Here is a 17,157-nt window from a genome sequence, read left to right on the forward strand (position 1 = left end):
AAATAACTGGAAGGTTTGGAGATATTGATTTTATAGAGCAGTCTTCTAACAGTCTCCAATACATCTGCAGTGTCTTTCCCCTGTACCTGCCTTTTTGCTTGATTATAATCTGACAATTTGTTTTGTCTCCCTGACACCCCAAAATTCAGATTTTGAAGTATTTTTGCTACTAAACAGTATGATATCTCAGAGTGACTCTGTTAATGCACACCTCATGCAGTTTTTATCAAACATGGCCATGCCGGGACTTATTTCTGCTTAAAATAAAGAAATTTCAATTATAGACTTATTCTAGTCTAAAATCTGTTGTTCGGTTGCAAAATGAATGGAAATGGTATAAAAAGTCTCTTAAGCTTTATATTGGCTCCAAATGTACTATCTATATATATAAAAGGCACTTTGAAGCCTCAAGCCGGAAACTTGAGGCGCCCGAGATATCCGGTTTGGCCTGCAGGCTCCAGTCACTGTAGCTCTGCCCTCGCGTCAAAACGCGATGATGTTGAGGGCAGGGCGGCCCTCGCGTCAAAACGCGATGACGTTGAGGGCGGGGCGGCCCTCGCAACCACGTCACTGAGGGACGAAGAGGAGAGGTGTGCAACTCGGAACGGAGCGAGGCACGGAGGGGGTGTCTGCAACTCGGGGAGGGAGGGAGGAAGGGGGGGGGATTACCCTGCTAGCGCCCGTTTCATTTTTGCCAGAAACGGGCATTTCTTACTAGTTTATCTATGAAACAGTACATATGAAAAGCTGTTTACACTATTTTTACATGGTCCTACCTTTTTTTCTGTCTGCAACAAAAAGCTTAACCTCATTTATTGTTTAAGCTACAATAATTCTTATTCCACTCGCACCTCAAACTGAAAAGAAAGAATGCATGGGATACTGCAACACCAGCATGATATTTTTAACAGAGAAAGCCTGTACAATGTGCACACTCTCCAACTTTCCAATAAACTGGAAAGCTATTTTTTTTACCATTACATTTAAAATAACCCCAGCAATATCAGTTTAGATTGTATGCTGTCTAAAGCATTCATACCGAATGGCAGTAACATGAGAACCAGGAAAAGGAAATCTACTGAATGCTGCACTCAGAACAAGTTACTGACTTAGGTAAGATCACCAACTCCCTGGCTCTACCCTGGGAAAGCTGGAATTATAACTGTGCATATTATACAAATAATTCTTTTAACTCCATGGGAGAAAAAGGGAGGCAAAGTGGTCTGAATGGCTCTATTAAAGCAGCGATAGGTGGTCTAACAGTGACAGCAGCAAAAAAGGCTAACATCAGGGTATTTTATTAAGGCTTGGTGTCAGTCTCAGAATATTTATCTCCAAATCGGTGCCCCTGACAGTTGGTTTTGTAGTAAGAGAGCAATATAGTAGATAACAGAAGGTAAGGAGCAATGAGTCTACTCAGTCTGCCCACTTGTCTTCCCTCTGAGAAAACGTGAATATGAATTTCAATACCTTTGTGTTTGCAGAGTTGGCAGGGATTAAGTCCATAAGAGATTATGGATTGGGGAGACAAAGATCTAAAAAATAAGTACAACCGTCAGGAAAGGAAGCATATGGCACATATTCCTACTACTACTACTATTTAGCATTTCTATAGCGCTACAAAGCGTACGCAGCGCTTCACAAACATAGAAGAAAGACAGTCCCTGCTCAAAGAGCTTACAATCTAATAGACAAAAATAAAGAAAGCAAATCAATTAATGTGGGGGAGTGGTTACAAGTCAAAAGCAATGTTAAAGAGGTGGGCTTTCAATCTAGATTTAAAGATGGTCAAGGATGGGGCAGTAATATTCCAGTAAGATGTGTAAATAAAAAACTTAAAGCAAGACGGTCAATATATTGTATATGGATTTTCAGAAGGCACTTGGCAACATGAAAGACTCCTTATGATGAAGCCACAACTTAAGTACTGCAAGCAGTTCTGGGTAGCTGCACCTCAAAACAGCAGAATGAGGAGAAAAATGATTATAGGGCTGATCAGTCCTCTTATAAAAAGAAAGGCTCAACTGGTTAGGAGAAGAAACAAGTGACAGCTGATACCAACAGAGGTCTATAAAATTCTGTATGGTGTGAACAAGTTATTTATACTATCAAACAGTACTAAGACTAGAAGATGCTCCAATGAAACTATCCAGCAGTATATTTAGGAAATCATGTTTTGAGCCAACATGCAAACTCCAGAATTAATTCTGCTAGAAATGTGGTCAAGACGTATAGAATAGCTGAGTTAAGACCACCACAAAAAGGTCTGGACAAGTTACTGGAAGAGAGGTCCAAGAATAATCATCAGCCAGACAGATTGGAAAGTCTCCAACATTTTACTTCCAGGAAGGAGCAAAATGGAACGTTCCTATTGGGATCCGACGGATACTTTCAAACAACTCACACTGGTCAGTGTTGGCCTAACCCAGCACAGCTATTATACATTTTAAATAATTAAAGATCATGCAGAGGCCAGTATTTAGCTGCAGTGTAACTTGGATGTTCTCAATTCATACATATGGCCCAGCAACACTATTCAGAGGAACTAAACAAACAATGGAAAATAAGGTGATATCTTTTTATTGGACTAGCTTTCAAAGGCCAAAACCTCCTCCCCCAGGTCAGGTAGTATGGGCCAAAGATGACAATATCAGAATACATAAATTGACTAACTACCACCATACCTACTCATTAAGGAAGCACAGCTGTATATTTGTGTATAACCTGCATTGTCCAAGTCAGATGTTTCAAGTTATATCTTCGATTTGGAGTGTGCCCCTTAGATGCATAATACATGCACAGGGGAATTCTATAAATGGCGCTTAAAACTGTGTACACAAGTGTGTATGTGTGCCCAATGTGCATGCACAAGTAGCGAGCCTATCAGGGCCAATAACTGGGTGCTATCAATTACTGGGGCTAACTGACTACAGTTTGGATTTACGCATGCCTCTTGCTAAGCGCTACTCTGTAAAGATGAGTGCACACATTCTTTAGCATGCAACTAAAAAGTAGGCGTGGCCATGGGAGGGTCATTCAGTTAAGATGCGTGCACTGTTATAGAATTTGGGGTATCTGTGCCTAATTTAGGCATGGGGATTTACGCCAGGGTTCAGTTGGTGTAAATCCTCACGTCCAAAAGTTGGGTGCGGATCCCATCACCTATGCGCTACTCTATAAATGGTACTCAACTCGGAGCACTGTTTATAGTGTTCCATGCACGTTTTTTTGGGCGCCCAAATTTGGGCACCATTTACTGAATTTAGTCCTTAGTGGCTGAATACAGCCACGAATTACCCCCATAACTTTTATATCTAAAAGTGGAAATCTCCTTTTAGGGGTCCCGATGCTAAGCAGTGAACACTTAGTCCATAACAGCATCTGGGTGGCCGGATTCTGTTATACTAGTGCAACCTGGTATTGGGGTGTCTAAAATCTAGGCACTTACAAGTTACACCAGCCACAGACCTGACATAACTGCAGGTGGCGATATGCAGCAAGGGTGCATGCAACTTGCAGTATTCTGTAAGTGATACACTTAAGTGGTAGTACCACCTATGCCCATGTGAATGTCTCCTTGCAATCACATGATATGCTACTTACACAAACCCTATAGTATAGCGCTTAGCTGTTTTAATGCCATTTATATACCTAAGAGTACCCTTACCTGAGAACATGCAGGTCTGTATATTCACCTGTGCAAGTGGCACTTATGTGGGCGACCAGTTATTGAATTGCCCTGTATAATATATTTAGGTATAAGGGAGGCAGAAGATTTACAATGCAAACACAGCAGACCAACACATGCTGGAAGTAATAGCAAGAACTTTAATTATGCACAATTTACAAAACATACAGAATCGCAGACATTGTGTTGTGCCCATCACATCACCATTTCTTTTTTTTTTTAGAAATGTTTTCACACTATTTTTGCCTGGAAGCACTATTTATGTCTGCAATTCTGTATGTTTTGTAAGTTATGCATGGTTCTTTTTGATTTTGATATTTTAGTTTTTTATATAATATGATTGTAATTTATTGTTTGTACTGTGATTATAATTTTGGTTTGATTTTAGTTTTCCCTCTGTCACAACAGTCTGGTGAAACATGGCCACGTCAGGCAAAAGCATTTCAGGTATAATTAAAAGTTCTTGCTATTACTTCCAACGTGTGCTGGTCTGTTTGCTCTGCTAGTATATTTAGGTGGTCTCAAACACATTTCCATTTTTGGGCACCTAATTTTGGCTGTATAACTATAAACTTAAAATTATCCATTCCAGTGACATGGATTTTTTTTTCCTAAAAAGACTTGTGCTTTGCCCTGCTGCTGACTGCGTATGTATTTTTTTTTTTTTAAATATCAACCTTGCATTTTAATTCAGTGAAAAGGAAGTTCCAGGAAAAGCGATCATGGAATGAGCTTGAAAAGGGTTAGACTAAAGATCAGTAAAGAAACAATTCATCACAAGAGCAGTAGATTAATAGAACAGCCTCTCTACAGAGGCAGGAAAAAAAATCAAAATAAAGAAAAAAAAAAAAAGCACGGAACAAACAGTGGATTCTTGGCAGCGAGGAAAAGAAAGATAAAGCCAATGAAAAAGTGCAGTCGGGAGTATCACACCACAAAGGGAAACTAAGCAGACTAGATGAACTCTCTCTTCATCTGCTGTCATATTCTAGGTTTCTAAGGCAGCAATTTCTCCAGAGGTTGACAAAAGAAAATGGAAGGCCACAAGCTTCGGTACTGCCTTTGGGTTCAGTACCCAACTTTAACTTTGCATATTTAGTATTTTTACTGTTGCAACATGCCTTGAAGATACAGAACATATACAGTAGGCAACAGTATGAGGAAAGGGACTAGAGTAAGGCACACAACAGCTTCTGGATAGCCATCTGCTCTGGAGATAACGGTAAGCAATCGTGGCACAACTAATATGGGGATCTCTAGGAAACCCTGGAGGGGAGAGAAGCAAAATTGGGTTTTGAAGCTTAGTATTCCACCTAGTAGGTAAGAGGATTCATTGAGGTCAGTGGTTTTTATCTTTGCAAAAGAAGTTTTCTACTATGGCATAATTGTTGCTACCACTAAAATAACTCTGAAATTGTCAACAGCAATACATTCATCATCAGCCAAACTAGTATGATGGCAATACTTGGGTAACACTTAATGCTCACCCATGTTGCATTAATCTGCTGATGTTAGGTGTCTCAGGTTGCTTGCACTGAGGTCAGGAGTTAATAGTTTGGTTTAAAGCAATAGGCTAAGAAAGTTGTGTAAAAATTTCAACTTGCTCCTCATAGGACACTGTAATCCAGATTACAAAACAAGAAAGTCAAAATTCTCTCCGCTCATTCTATCTACAGGGACTGGACACGTTCTACAAGTGAAGCTGTTCAGAAACTGGCCTCGTGGATCCACTATGCTCGGCTACTGTATTGCTTGAAGTTCAGTTAGTTCTCTCCTGTACTGCTCAAACAGTATCAACAGCTGCTGATTCTCTTCCATTAGTTGGGGGACTGCATCACAGTTTGTCTGATCGGAATGTGTCCTCTATTGAAGGGTCAGGCAAAACCATATCCGGGTCGCTCAGCATACTGAGTCCATCCAAGGTCAGGGGCTCAATTTTGAGCTCATCGTCCAGTTGAAATGAATTATCCGCATCAAAGGTCATTTCTGAAACACCTGCCAAGGCACTGCTGATGTCTTTAGATAAACTGGGGCTCGAATCATCTGGAAAAGGAACAGATAAGGATATCTATCAAGCCTGTGATAAGACCCTGAAGAAGGTGAGAAGGGATAGTAATTGTGGCAAATAAAATTATGTCGACTGTACAAATGTAACAAATAATAATATTTTGCATAGTATTCTGGAGAATGGCATCTCAAAAATGTCAGTTAGTAAAAAAAACACAACAACCCAAACAATTCTTTCCAAAACTGCATTACACCATAATAAACCCAAAATCTCAGCTACATTAAAAGTATAAGACTCAAAAATGTACCAGTTAGTGCTGTCCAATTCACTATTAGGATTGGTTTGCCAATTCGTTGTCAGCAAATCGATTTCTTTTCGAAAAAAATCTGGAGACCTGATTCAAGAATTCCCCACCTCCTTCCTGTCCTCACCCAAGCCGCTGCTACTGCTTCTTCTCTAAAGCAGCAGCACAGTCGACAGAAGAAGGTAAACTCACCATAGGGCTGCTACCGGCTCTGCCCTGGGACATCAAGAGGGCGGGACAGCAGCCACACTAATGGAGAAACGGGACCTACAGCGAGTTCAGCTTCTTTTGCTGCCACTGCAGCAAGGATGAGGAAGGAGATGAGGAGCGTGAGTGGGCTGGTAGAAGAAACAGAGAAAGTGTGAAGGACTGTGGATGAAAGAGAAGGAGACTGAGAAGTCAGCAGTGCTGGTGGAAGAACTGGAGGAGGAAGGACAGCACCTGGCTGGGGAGTGGAAAAGGTGGGATGAAGTAGAAATGAGTGATAGTGGGGAACGCAGGAAGATAGTAAGAGGGTTGCATGGGTGTGCACCCATCAGAGAAAAAAAGCACTCTCCATATACTTGTGTCACATTCCCCTTTCTCTGCTACGTATTATCAGGGTGGGGGTTGGGGTTCCCTTTGTTCCTGATAAGTACATTTTGCAGGAATTTTTATAATTCGTAATTATTTCTATATTCACTGGATGGGAGAGAGAAAAGGAGGGCAGACACTGGATGGATGGGGCAGGGGAGGACAAGAGAGAAGGAAGGGAGATGCTAGGACAGGAAAGACAAGGAAGGGAGGACAGCAGGGAAGGAGAGACAAAAGAAGCAGCTCAACATGAAGGGGGGGAGACAGACACATAGGAGGGGGTTGCTGGACAGAGCAAGAATAAAGATAGAGAGGGAGGAGATGCTCAACATAGCAGAAAGATAGGGGCAGAGAAAGGGAAACAAAGAGAGTAGAATAATGGACATGGACAGAGAAGAAATACCAAATGAACTAGGAGACCCTAGCAAAAGAGTTAAAAGAAGACAAAGGAAAGTGGAAACCATAGACACAATTATGAAAATTAAAAGACCAGACAACAAAGGTAGAAAAATTAATTTTATTTATTGATAGTAGCCTTAAAGAACTGAATCAAATTGAAAAACTGATTCATATGAGTGAATCGAATTGAACACCTTTTGGCTGAATCGGACAGCACTAATACCGGTAATATATTTTTATTTTTGTTACATTTGTACCCTGCGTTTTCCCACTCATGGCAGGCTCAATGCGGCTTACATGGGGCAATGGAGGGTTAAGTGACTCGCCCAGAGTCACAAGGAGCTGCCTATGCCTGAAGTGGGAATCGAACTCAGTTCCTCAGTTCCCCAGGACCAAAGTCCACCACCCCAACCACTAGGCCACTTGAAAAATTAACTTGAAAAAAGAAGAATCATCTGGAAAGTGAACTGCTAGCATAATTTATAAGGCAGTGGATACAAGGGCTAACTTTTTCCTGCAGCCTTTTTCTGATCACTACTAAATCCTCACAGGATTCTTGCACCTCTGAATATGTTCAGCTCCAGAGGTCAGTCAGGTGGACAGGAACAGAAACTCATAAGAAACTTTAGAGAAATAGCAATTTGAATTTGAAAATAAAAGCCCCATCCCAATTATTCCAAGTCATTTGGGGAAAGAAGAGGTGCAATATTAATTTGGGGTTTGGATTCAGTCATATTAAGGGAAAAGGGAAAGGGATGGAATTTGATACACCACCTTTCTGTGGTAACAATCAAAGCGGTTTACATATCATATTCAGGCACTTATTCTGTACCTGGGGTAATGGAGGGTTAAGTGACTTGTCCAGAGTCACATTCAGTACAGAAGTTATTTCCCTGTTCAAGTAGGCTTACAATTTGTTGTACCTGAGGCAATATGCCTACGGTCATAATGAGAGTCAGCAGAAGAGGAATTTGAATCCTAGCTTTACTGGTTCCCAGCCTGCTTCTCTAACCAGTAGGCTACTCCTCTCCGCTACTGAAGCTGATTATATACACTGCTCTGACAGATGTTGCCAGAAATGTTGAAAGGTTTGGTGATGCCTATTTTAAAAAGAAACTTACCTATTATTGCCAAATCTAATGTAACTATAGACCTGTGTCAACTATGCCATTTTTAAGTAACATGATTGTACCAAGTTGATATTTTGCATGTGCAATCTGAATTTGGCAAATATCACTCAGTCCAGAAGCACCTAATACTGAAACTGTATTTGTGGTGTAGATGGATGAAGAATACTGCATTATGGACAAAAAAGTGAACATGGTCTATTTTAACTAAAGGGTAAATGTGTTGCCCATATTCCCTATGTCTTCCAAGATGGCTGCACCAGTTCTTTTGCAAAAATACATCTAACTTTCATGGATCTCCAAGTGTGAAAAGTCTCTTCATCTTTCAATGATCCTGTGAGTTCTTACATTTTTGTTGGAAAGAACTTATTCTCCTAACTACTGATCATTGGACTGGGAAGCTGCATATGGCCATGTCCTCTCCCTCAGGCTTACCTGTTAGGATGATATTTGGAACGCTCCCCCCATAGTTGGAATACAAATAGTTTGGTCGTAGTTGAAATTGCTCCTGCAGATTTCCATGACTTCCACCTAGACCCATCATGGCAGTTTGAGTGTACTGGAGACTCATAGATGGATCGAAGAAACCACTGCTGCTGGGGAGAGAGGTACTTGGAGTCCCAAAGGTGTCATACTGCTCCTGTTGGAGAAAGAATCCAACATTATTTATACCTATAGACACTTCCTTGTGTTCTGGGACCCTGTAACTCTGCCACACAAATGTCACCACAAGGCACCACTAAACAAGGATTGACTCCTTGTTTTCAATTCAATAAAGGTCTACCTTGTCCTTCCATCCTACACCACACTAAAAAGCATTTCCCAGGGTTCATATCATTATAACTGATCTATAAAGTAATGTTTTCAATGAGAATCTGTACAATAAAAAACAAGCTTTAAAGTGGTCACTTAAAAAAAACTACACATTCTGTGGATTATGCAAGATTTAAAATGTACACTGAAAGAAAAAGTAGCTACTATTTATCAATTCAAAATTACTACTGATAATTAGGAAAGTCTCTTTTCCTTCCCTAGGGTAATCTCCCAGTTTAGCATCTTAGGCTTTTCTGGTTTAATCTTATTATGGGTAAGAAATGATCCCACACTGTTAGAAGTAACATTGTAACATAGTAGATGACGGCAGAAAAAGACCTGCATGGTCCATCTAGTCTGCCCAACAACATAAATTCATATGTGCTACTTTTTGTATATACCTTACCTTGATTTGTATCTGTCATTTTCAGGGCACAGACCGTATAAGTCTGCCCAGCACTATCCTTGCCTCCCAACCACTGGCTCTGGCACAGACCGTATAAGTCTGCCCAGCACTATCCCCGCCTCCCACCACCCAATCTCGGCTAAGTGCATTACTTTGTTATTAAGATTATGATGTGTATTTTGCAATTAGTTAACTTCATTTGGGTTTCTTGATCAGATGAGAAAAGTGATCAAATGTTGGCCAGCATCACAAGTTTCCTCAGAGTCACTACTACTACTACTAAACATTTCTAGAGCGCTACTAGGGTTACGCAGCGCTGTACAGTTTAACAAAGAAGGCCAGTCCCTGCTCAAAGGAGCTTACAATCTAAAGGATGAAATGTCAAGTTAGGGCAGTCTAGATTTCCTGAATAAGGTATAGTGGTTAGGTGCCGAAGGCAACATTGAAGAGGTGGGCTTTGAGCAAGGATTTGAAGATGGGCAGGGAGGGGGCCTGGCGAATGGGCTCAGGGAGTTTATTCCAAGCATGGGGTGAGGCGAGGCAGAAAGGGCGGAGCCTGGAGTTGGCGGTGGTGGAGAAGTGTACTGAAAGGAGGCATTTGCCTTGAGAGCGGAGGTTATGGGTAGGAATGTAGGGGGAGATGAGGGTAGAGAGGTAGGGAGGGGTCACGGGATCAGATGGATCCTGGACTATGATAACGAATTCATATAAGCCAATCAGATTTCATTCTACGTGAGGTTATTTTTGATATTTGTTTTAAATATGGGTGATCCATGATGCTTCTTTAGGCTCTTATGTTAAGGTCACTGGCAGACCGTTTGGAGTAGTTTATTTTATGAAGGCCCTTTAAGAACACTGACCACACTCGTTCCAATTACCTGTAAATTATATGCCCCTGAAGCAGATGGGAGTTCTGAAACACGTCGGGCATGTTTTGTTTTTTTTTTTAAACGTAATAGACTGGACATGTTATGTGGTTCAAGTGACTAACTTACCATCAGCCTGTTGTGTTTTATTGATTTTTTTTGTGGAATAAAAATATATTTCTGGTTAAGCTAGTCCCAACATTCCTCTGCCCCCCCCCCCCCCCCCTTTTCCTTTTTGGCTTATATCTATCCTTGTGGTTGATTGCCTCTTCTTTGCATGCTATTTCTCATGGTAGAAATTTCCTTCCATCTTAACCATAAAAATAATAATCCCACCACTCCTCAGTGAAGGAGAGGGACAGGGAGAGAAAACCAGTAGTCCCTTCTCTCTTAATCCAATGCTCACTAGCACGGAACAAGACAGACAGAAGCAAATATCCTTCCCACAAAGAAGGGTGGCTACTACATGATATAGCAGAGTTTGATACAGGGCACATTGCTTTCTGTCATATGTGCTTTTAAAATATAAAAGAGGGAAGGCTGCAAGAGTTTTCTTTCAACCATCACCAAGAGATGACTGTGTAGGGAACTTAGGAGCTCTTTTACTAAAGCTTAACATGCACTTGGTGCATGTCAATGTCTGTTAGCACAGCCTAAGCTTTAATAAAAGAGCTCCTCATTCTAATACGATAGCACTGCGCATTTAATCAGAAATGAACCTGACATGACATGTACCTGATAATGCTCCCCTCTTTTGCAAAGTTGCTGCTGACAATATCTCAGAAGTTTTAAAGAGAATTGCTTAAGTCAGAAAAGAGGAAAATCATGTGCCAAGGATGAAAAGGCTCAAGAGATTTCTTACAATAGACACTTAAATACTGACTAGTCTAACTAGACTGAACCTTAGTAACTTTAAGTACAGGTACATCTAAGACAGGGAAGGGATGACCCTAACTAGCCCGTACTACAGTGGATTTAGTCTATTGCTCTTTTCATCATATTTTTTCCAAAACTTTATTTGGGGGGGGGAGGGGGGCAAAAAAAAAAAAGCAGAGCTCATAAATTTGTGACCTTTTTTCAGCTTATTTTCAGTTGAAAGTTCATATTAAATTTAGGAGAAAAGTTATGCTTATAAAGTTTAGGCCTAATCATTTATTTGCCTAGATTCATGAGACTGTGGAAGAGGAAGGAAAGGGTTAATTTTGTGCTTTAAGAAAATATATAACTTAGAAATTAGCTTTTTAAGTAGAATGTAGGTCTAGTTAACTTCAAGCCTGATCACACTATGCAGGTTCTGCTTTTTGTAAAATCAAGAAATGATGAGATCTGCCTGTTAAAGATAAGCAGTATTAGTGATCACTCAGGAGGTGGCATCAAAGTTGTAACAACTAGTGGACCAGATGGTCCCAGCACAAAAGTCTCAACATCATTTTGAGACCAACACCTTCTGTATTCCTGCGATACGGTGTTCAGCATCCTGAGACACTGTTTATCTGCTTTTTCTCATCAATTTTTCCCTATAAAAATCTGTGCTTTGATGTCTAAGTTGGAGAACATATGAATGCAGAGGCCCACTCTGTCGCTCTGCACTATGGTCTTCTCCCATTACTAGCAATTACAGTTATACACTGTGCTGAATAAAGGACTCTCTTATCTTTGCTGGACTGTATTCTTTTTCAGTCTAAAACCTCAAGGCCACGAGTCCAGTGCTGAAAGTCAGTCCCTAAGTTGTTTTGTTTTTTACTCCACTATAAAATTATTATTATTATTTATTGCATTTGTATCCCACATTATCCCACCTTTTTGCGGGCTCAATGTGGCTTACAATTCATTGTGGATATGGGAAATAGAGGGGAACATACATTTATTATAACAGATAGTTTTGGATTAAATGATAGTAATAAAGCAAAAGATAGTATAAAACCTTTCTGGATAAGTCAGAGGCTATATAGTTACATGTGTTGCTCTTTGTTGTATATCTTATCGAAGAGATAGGTTTTCAATTGTTTGAGGAAGTTTGTCAGTTCATAGACAGTTCTCAATTTGCGTGGCAACGCGTTCCAGAGCTGCGTGCTCATACAGGAGAAGGTAGATGCGTGCATTAGTTTGTATTTCAGGCCTTTGCAATTTGGTGGGTGAAGGCTGAAGAAAGTGCGAGAAGATTTTTTTGCGTTCCTGGGTGGAAGTTCATTTTGTTTTTTTACTCCACTATAAAATCAGCCCGTTGCCACCCTCTTTTTATGCTCCTAAATTTAGGAGTCTAGTGAATTTCTGAATAAAATGTTAGGCATGCAGCTCTAATAAATTTTCAGCAGCCAATTTAGGAGTATAATTTTTAAAGGGGTCCTTTTACTAAGCTAAGGCCATTTTTACCACAGCGGGAAAGTAGTTGATTTTCGATTTTCCCAATTAATGGCCATACACTAAATGTTCCATACAAGATATTCACTGTGGTGCTAAATTTAAAAAGGGAGGGAAAAGGGCTTCAGTGATGTCCGTCACGTCTCGGATAACTTTGGACTAATGACTGGACAGTCTCCTCACCAACCCAAAAAAACCTCCTTTAATATATTTATATTTAACAATTTTTACTATCTGTTCATTTCGTGCTTTAAATAGCTCTTCTAATTAATGTTTTTATATATCCAGTATTTATCTACAGTGCAACACCGTTTTTCCTCCCTTTTAAAATTTTACATTTACCATCACAGTGAACATCTTGTATATAACAGTTGAGAGTGATTTCATCGAAAGTACAAGAAATAAAGCCATCTGAAGGTAGTTGTCATACACTAATGTTGCCATCAGCTAATGGCCGCAGTCCATTTTACAGGCGATAAGGGCTCACTCATTAATCCCACGCTAATCAGTTAGTGTGCAGTAATGTGGCTGCGCCAAATGATTCGAACCCACTCTCTGCTTCCCAGACAGGCCCCCACCAATTCAGAAATATTTCTTGGTGTGCGGCTTTGCATGCACACATTGGGATTTTACTAGAGAACGCCTCAGCGCATCACGCAGTAAACCCTTTTAAGCTGCAGAAAGGGTGTGCTAGTGTTTACCTTAGCTTAGTAAAAGGACTCCAAAGTTAGGAGCATAAACCCTTTGAATACCAAATCCACAAGTGCATAACACTATTCAGCTGGAACTCTGTACAGATTATCAAACTTTTTATTTTGTAAAAGCGTTTACTGATGAAGATTAGTCTGTTTTAGCAGCTCTTTCTAGTAGGTTTATGGTGCTTAAGATTTATGAGCCCCGTTTACTAAGCCGCATTAGACTTTTTAGCATGCGCTAACCATGCAGATGCCCATAATATTCCTATGGGTGTCTATACAGTTAGCGCACGCTAAAAACACTAGCGCACCTTAGTAAACAGGGCCCTGTGTCTGATGGATGTGTTTTATACTGTGAATGTTTTTACTGTAAGCTGCTTTGATTTTAAAGTGGGATATAAATCCATGAAATAAAAATATCCATTCAAACTAGCCTTCGGCTAAAAAGAAGCTTCTAGTGCAATTAAGAATACAGTTTTAACTCTTACACCATGTCACAGTGTAATACGGCAGCCAGATTAATTTTTAGGAAGTCACGGTTTGAGAGTGCAACAACCTCTTCGTGAAAAGCTTCACTGGCTCCCTATCAAAGAACGAATAAATTTCAAAGTCCACACATTGATTCATAAGATTATCTACGGAGAATTCCCAGGCTATATGTACAATCTGACTGACCTCCCAACCAGAAATAAGTCTAAATCTTCTCGAACTTATTTGAATCTACATCTTCCCAACTGCAAAGGACTTAAATACAAAACATACTATGCATCCAATTTCTCCGTTATGGGCAGTCAACTCTGGAACACCTTGCCAAGAACTATTCAAAGAGTCAGCGACCTTTTACCCTTCCGGAAGTTGCTAAAAACTCACCTCTTCAAGCAAGCCTACACAAATGACCTGACAAACTAGAAATCCTACCCGGATCAGACTATAAAGACAGAACCTGGAATATGCTCCCCTACTCAATCCTCTATAAATTCATCCCTCTTCTAACCCCTTACTATCTTGCCTTACTTACTACATGCTACCCAATACTCACCCTCTTTTCACTCCCTACCTCGACTATTCTCCTACCTCACCCATCTCATTTTCCCACATCTAATTAACTACCTCTTTCACTATATGACAACTGTATCCATTCTATGTTATTTTGTAAACCTATTATACTATGTAAGCCGCATTGAACCTGCTAATAAGTGGGAAAGCGCGGGGTATAAGTGTTACAAATAAATAAATAAATAATCACAGCTAAAAGTGTCGCATGACTTAGGTTTATTTGATATTGCACAAAATTCACCAACCTGTTGAGGGAAAATCTTCCCCTGTCTTATGCTCTGTTGTTGGTCCAAAAACATATCTGTGAAGAAGCCAGGTGCAAAGGAGCTCTTTAGGAAAGAAAAAAACGAATTGTTAAGGGACTATTAGCATGACACCGGAAGGAAACAGGAGCTCTTTCACAATATAAAAGTTCTGAACAGTGGAGGAGTGGCCTAGTGGTTAGGGTGGTGGACTTTGGTCCTGGGGAACTGAGGAACTGAGATCGATTCCCACTTCAGGCACAGGCAGCTCCTTGTGACTCTGGGCAAGTCACTTAACTCTCCATTGCCCCATGTAAGCCGCATTGAGCCTGCCATGAGTGGGAAAGCACAGGGTACAAATGTAACAAAAATAAAATAGATACTATTGGAGATTCTACATGGAATGTTGCTACTATTGGAGATTCTACATGGAATGTTGCTATTCCACTAGCAACATTCCATGTAGAAGGCTGCGCAGGCTTCTGTTTCTGTGAGTCTGACGTCCTGCACATACGTGCAGGACGTCAGACTCACAGAAGCAGAAGCCTGCGCGGCCACATTGGTGATCTGCAAGGGCCGACTTCTACATGGAATGTTGCTAGTGGAATAGAAACATTCCATGTAGAATCTCCAATAGTAGCAACAGTGGAGGAGTGGCCTAGTGGTTAGGGTGGTGGACTTTGGTCCTGGGGAACTGAGGAACTGAGTTCGATTCCCACTTCAGGCACAGGCAGCTCCTTGTGACTCTGAGCAAGTCACTTAACCCTCCATTGCCCCATGTAAGCCGCATTGAGCCTGCCATGAGTGGGAAAGCGCGGGGTACAAATGTAAAACAAAAAAAATATATATATAAAAGTTCTGAACAGATATGAAAACCCTGAAATGCAGCAGGATCTGCACACCTGTAATCATTCCATTTGAGGTTTTACATTTGTATTTATAGTAGCGAAATCATACATATTGCATACAAGCAACACACTCAAAATAGTTAAAGGAAAGCTGTGTCAGATGTCCAAATGCTACCTAAGTCATTTTCAGAAGAGATGCATGTATAACATTAGATATACACTCCAGTGTACACCTAGTTTTATACATGGAAAAAAAAAAGGTGTGGAAGAGGCGTTCTGGCAATGGAGCCCAACATGTACCATATCGAAGCATAAGGACAGATACAGAGAGCCTACACATCTACTGTAGAACAAACGTTTGGGCTGGATGTGTCAAAACCAGGTATAACAAAGTGTACAACTCAAATGTATATAATAGACTACAGGACGCCCAGTATCTGTGCATATACATTGAGAGGGTGTATAAGTATACCCACAGATTAGGTGCATATTTTCAGCAGCACACACTATGCACACAGCGCTGATGAAAATATAATCCACATGTATATCCTGGCATAGCCAAAGGGTTGGCCTAGGCTCATCCACTTTGGGCTCAGGCTCACCCAGTAGCAGCACACCTTTGATGTGGCTGGAAGGGATCCCCATGCCCCACCAGCCAAAAACTCCCAACATGTCCCTCCTGCATGCCTTGTCAATAGCAGATCTTCGCCTGCAGCTAGCAGCGACTGATACATGCTGTGGGGCCAACATGAGCAGTGTGTATTAGTTGCTGCTCACTGAAGGTGAAATTCTGCTATTTAAAAGGTATGCGGGGGGGGGGGGGGGGGGATGTTTGAGAGACCATATGGTATGCAGGCGAGACAGGGAGAGACCAAATCACTTGTGGGACAAGGCAGCGTTCTTCTGCCCACCTCATCTTGGGCCCAAAATTCGGTGTCTAGCTATGCCCCTTACTGGGCAAAATAGCAAATATCACTGGACATCCTTTTTGAAACCTAATCCAATATATAAAAAAGAAAAACAAACAAATCAAACCAAACACTAACAAGCTATTTAGGTACTACAGTTCACCATGAGGATGAAAAAAAGCAAAAAAAAAAAAAAAAAAGGAAGCTGACAGTGTATTTCATCAGTTACTGATGAAAATACAGAGAATTGTTATTAGTTAGTTTCCCTTCAATAAATGTTTGGCATGATTTGTATTAATAAAAATAAAATACATTGGACCTGCTTAAAGATATTTCACTGGAAATTACAATAAAATAAAAAAAACACTCTGTTCCGCTTCCTCAGTCCCTTTACAGAAATCAGGTTAAACACTTAAGTTTGTGGCTAATTGAAATGCAATTTATCTTTCATCTCACCAAACTGAAATATCAAGAGCCAGGTAACACACACTGAAACAGTGCTCCATACAGTTGGTGCTGTCAGTTTTGTTCCAAAATGTGTGCTTTCCAATCTATTTTGATTTAGAAAATTTCCCCATGAAGAGATTTCAATTCATAACATTTACATACCCTGGAGGTCTGCAATTCAACTTAGCATGTTCCTATACATACAGAAATAATCCCCCCCCCCCCCCCCCCCCCATATGAATGACCTGGAAGACTGCAAAATATTTGATTAAAATAACCTATGATGCATACGATACTGCTGCTTCTTTTGCAGCAGTATCGTATGCAACATAGGTTATAGTGAATTAAAAGAGACCACTACTGTCAAAAGATTGTACTTCAAAGAATGGAAAAAGTACTACTACTATTAAACATTT

At 40.5% G+C, this 17,157-nt stretch overlaps 1 protein-coding gene across 1 annotated transcript in view; it reads right to left on the reverse strand.

The window, feature by feature from the left end:
• Nucleotides 1-3,592: 3,592 nt before the first annotated feature.
• Nucleotides 3,593-17,157, reverse strand: part of CRTC3 (CREB regulated transcription coactivator 3) — a 193,526-nt gene continuing 179,961 nt past the window's right edge. Inside the window, exons 13-15 of the mRNA XM_030189632.1 lie at nt 14,542-14,625; nt 8,535-8,739; nt 3,593-5,731 (exon numbers count right to left, since the gene is read on the reverse strand). Coding sequence (XP_030045492.1) covers nt 5,523-5,731; nt 8,535-8,739; nt 14,542-14,625 — 498 coding nt within the window. The 3' untranslated portion in view covers nt 3,593-5,522. The remainder of the gene's footprint in view (nt 5,732-8,534; nt 8,740-14,541; nt 14,626-17,157) is intronic.

The sequence above is a fragment of the Microcaecilia unicolor genome, chromosome 1 (assembly GCF_901765095.1).
Source record: "Microcaecilia unicolor chromosome 1, aMicUni1.1, whole genome shotgun sequence".
Lineage (NCBI taxonomy): Eukaryota > Metazoa > Chordata > Amphibia > Gymnophiona > Siphonopidae > Microcaecilia > Microcaecilia unicolor.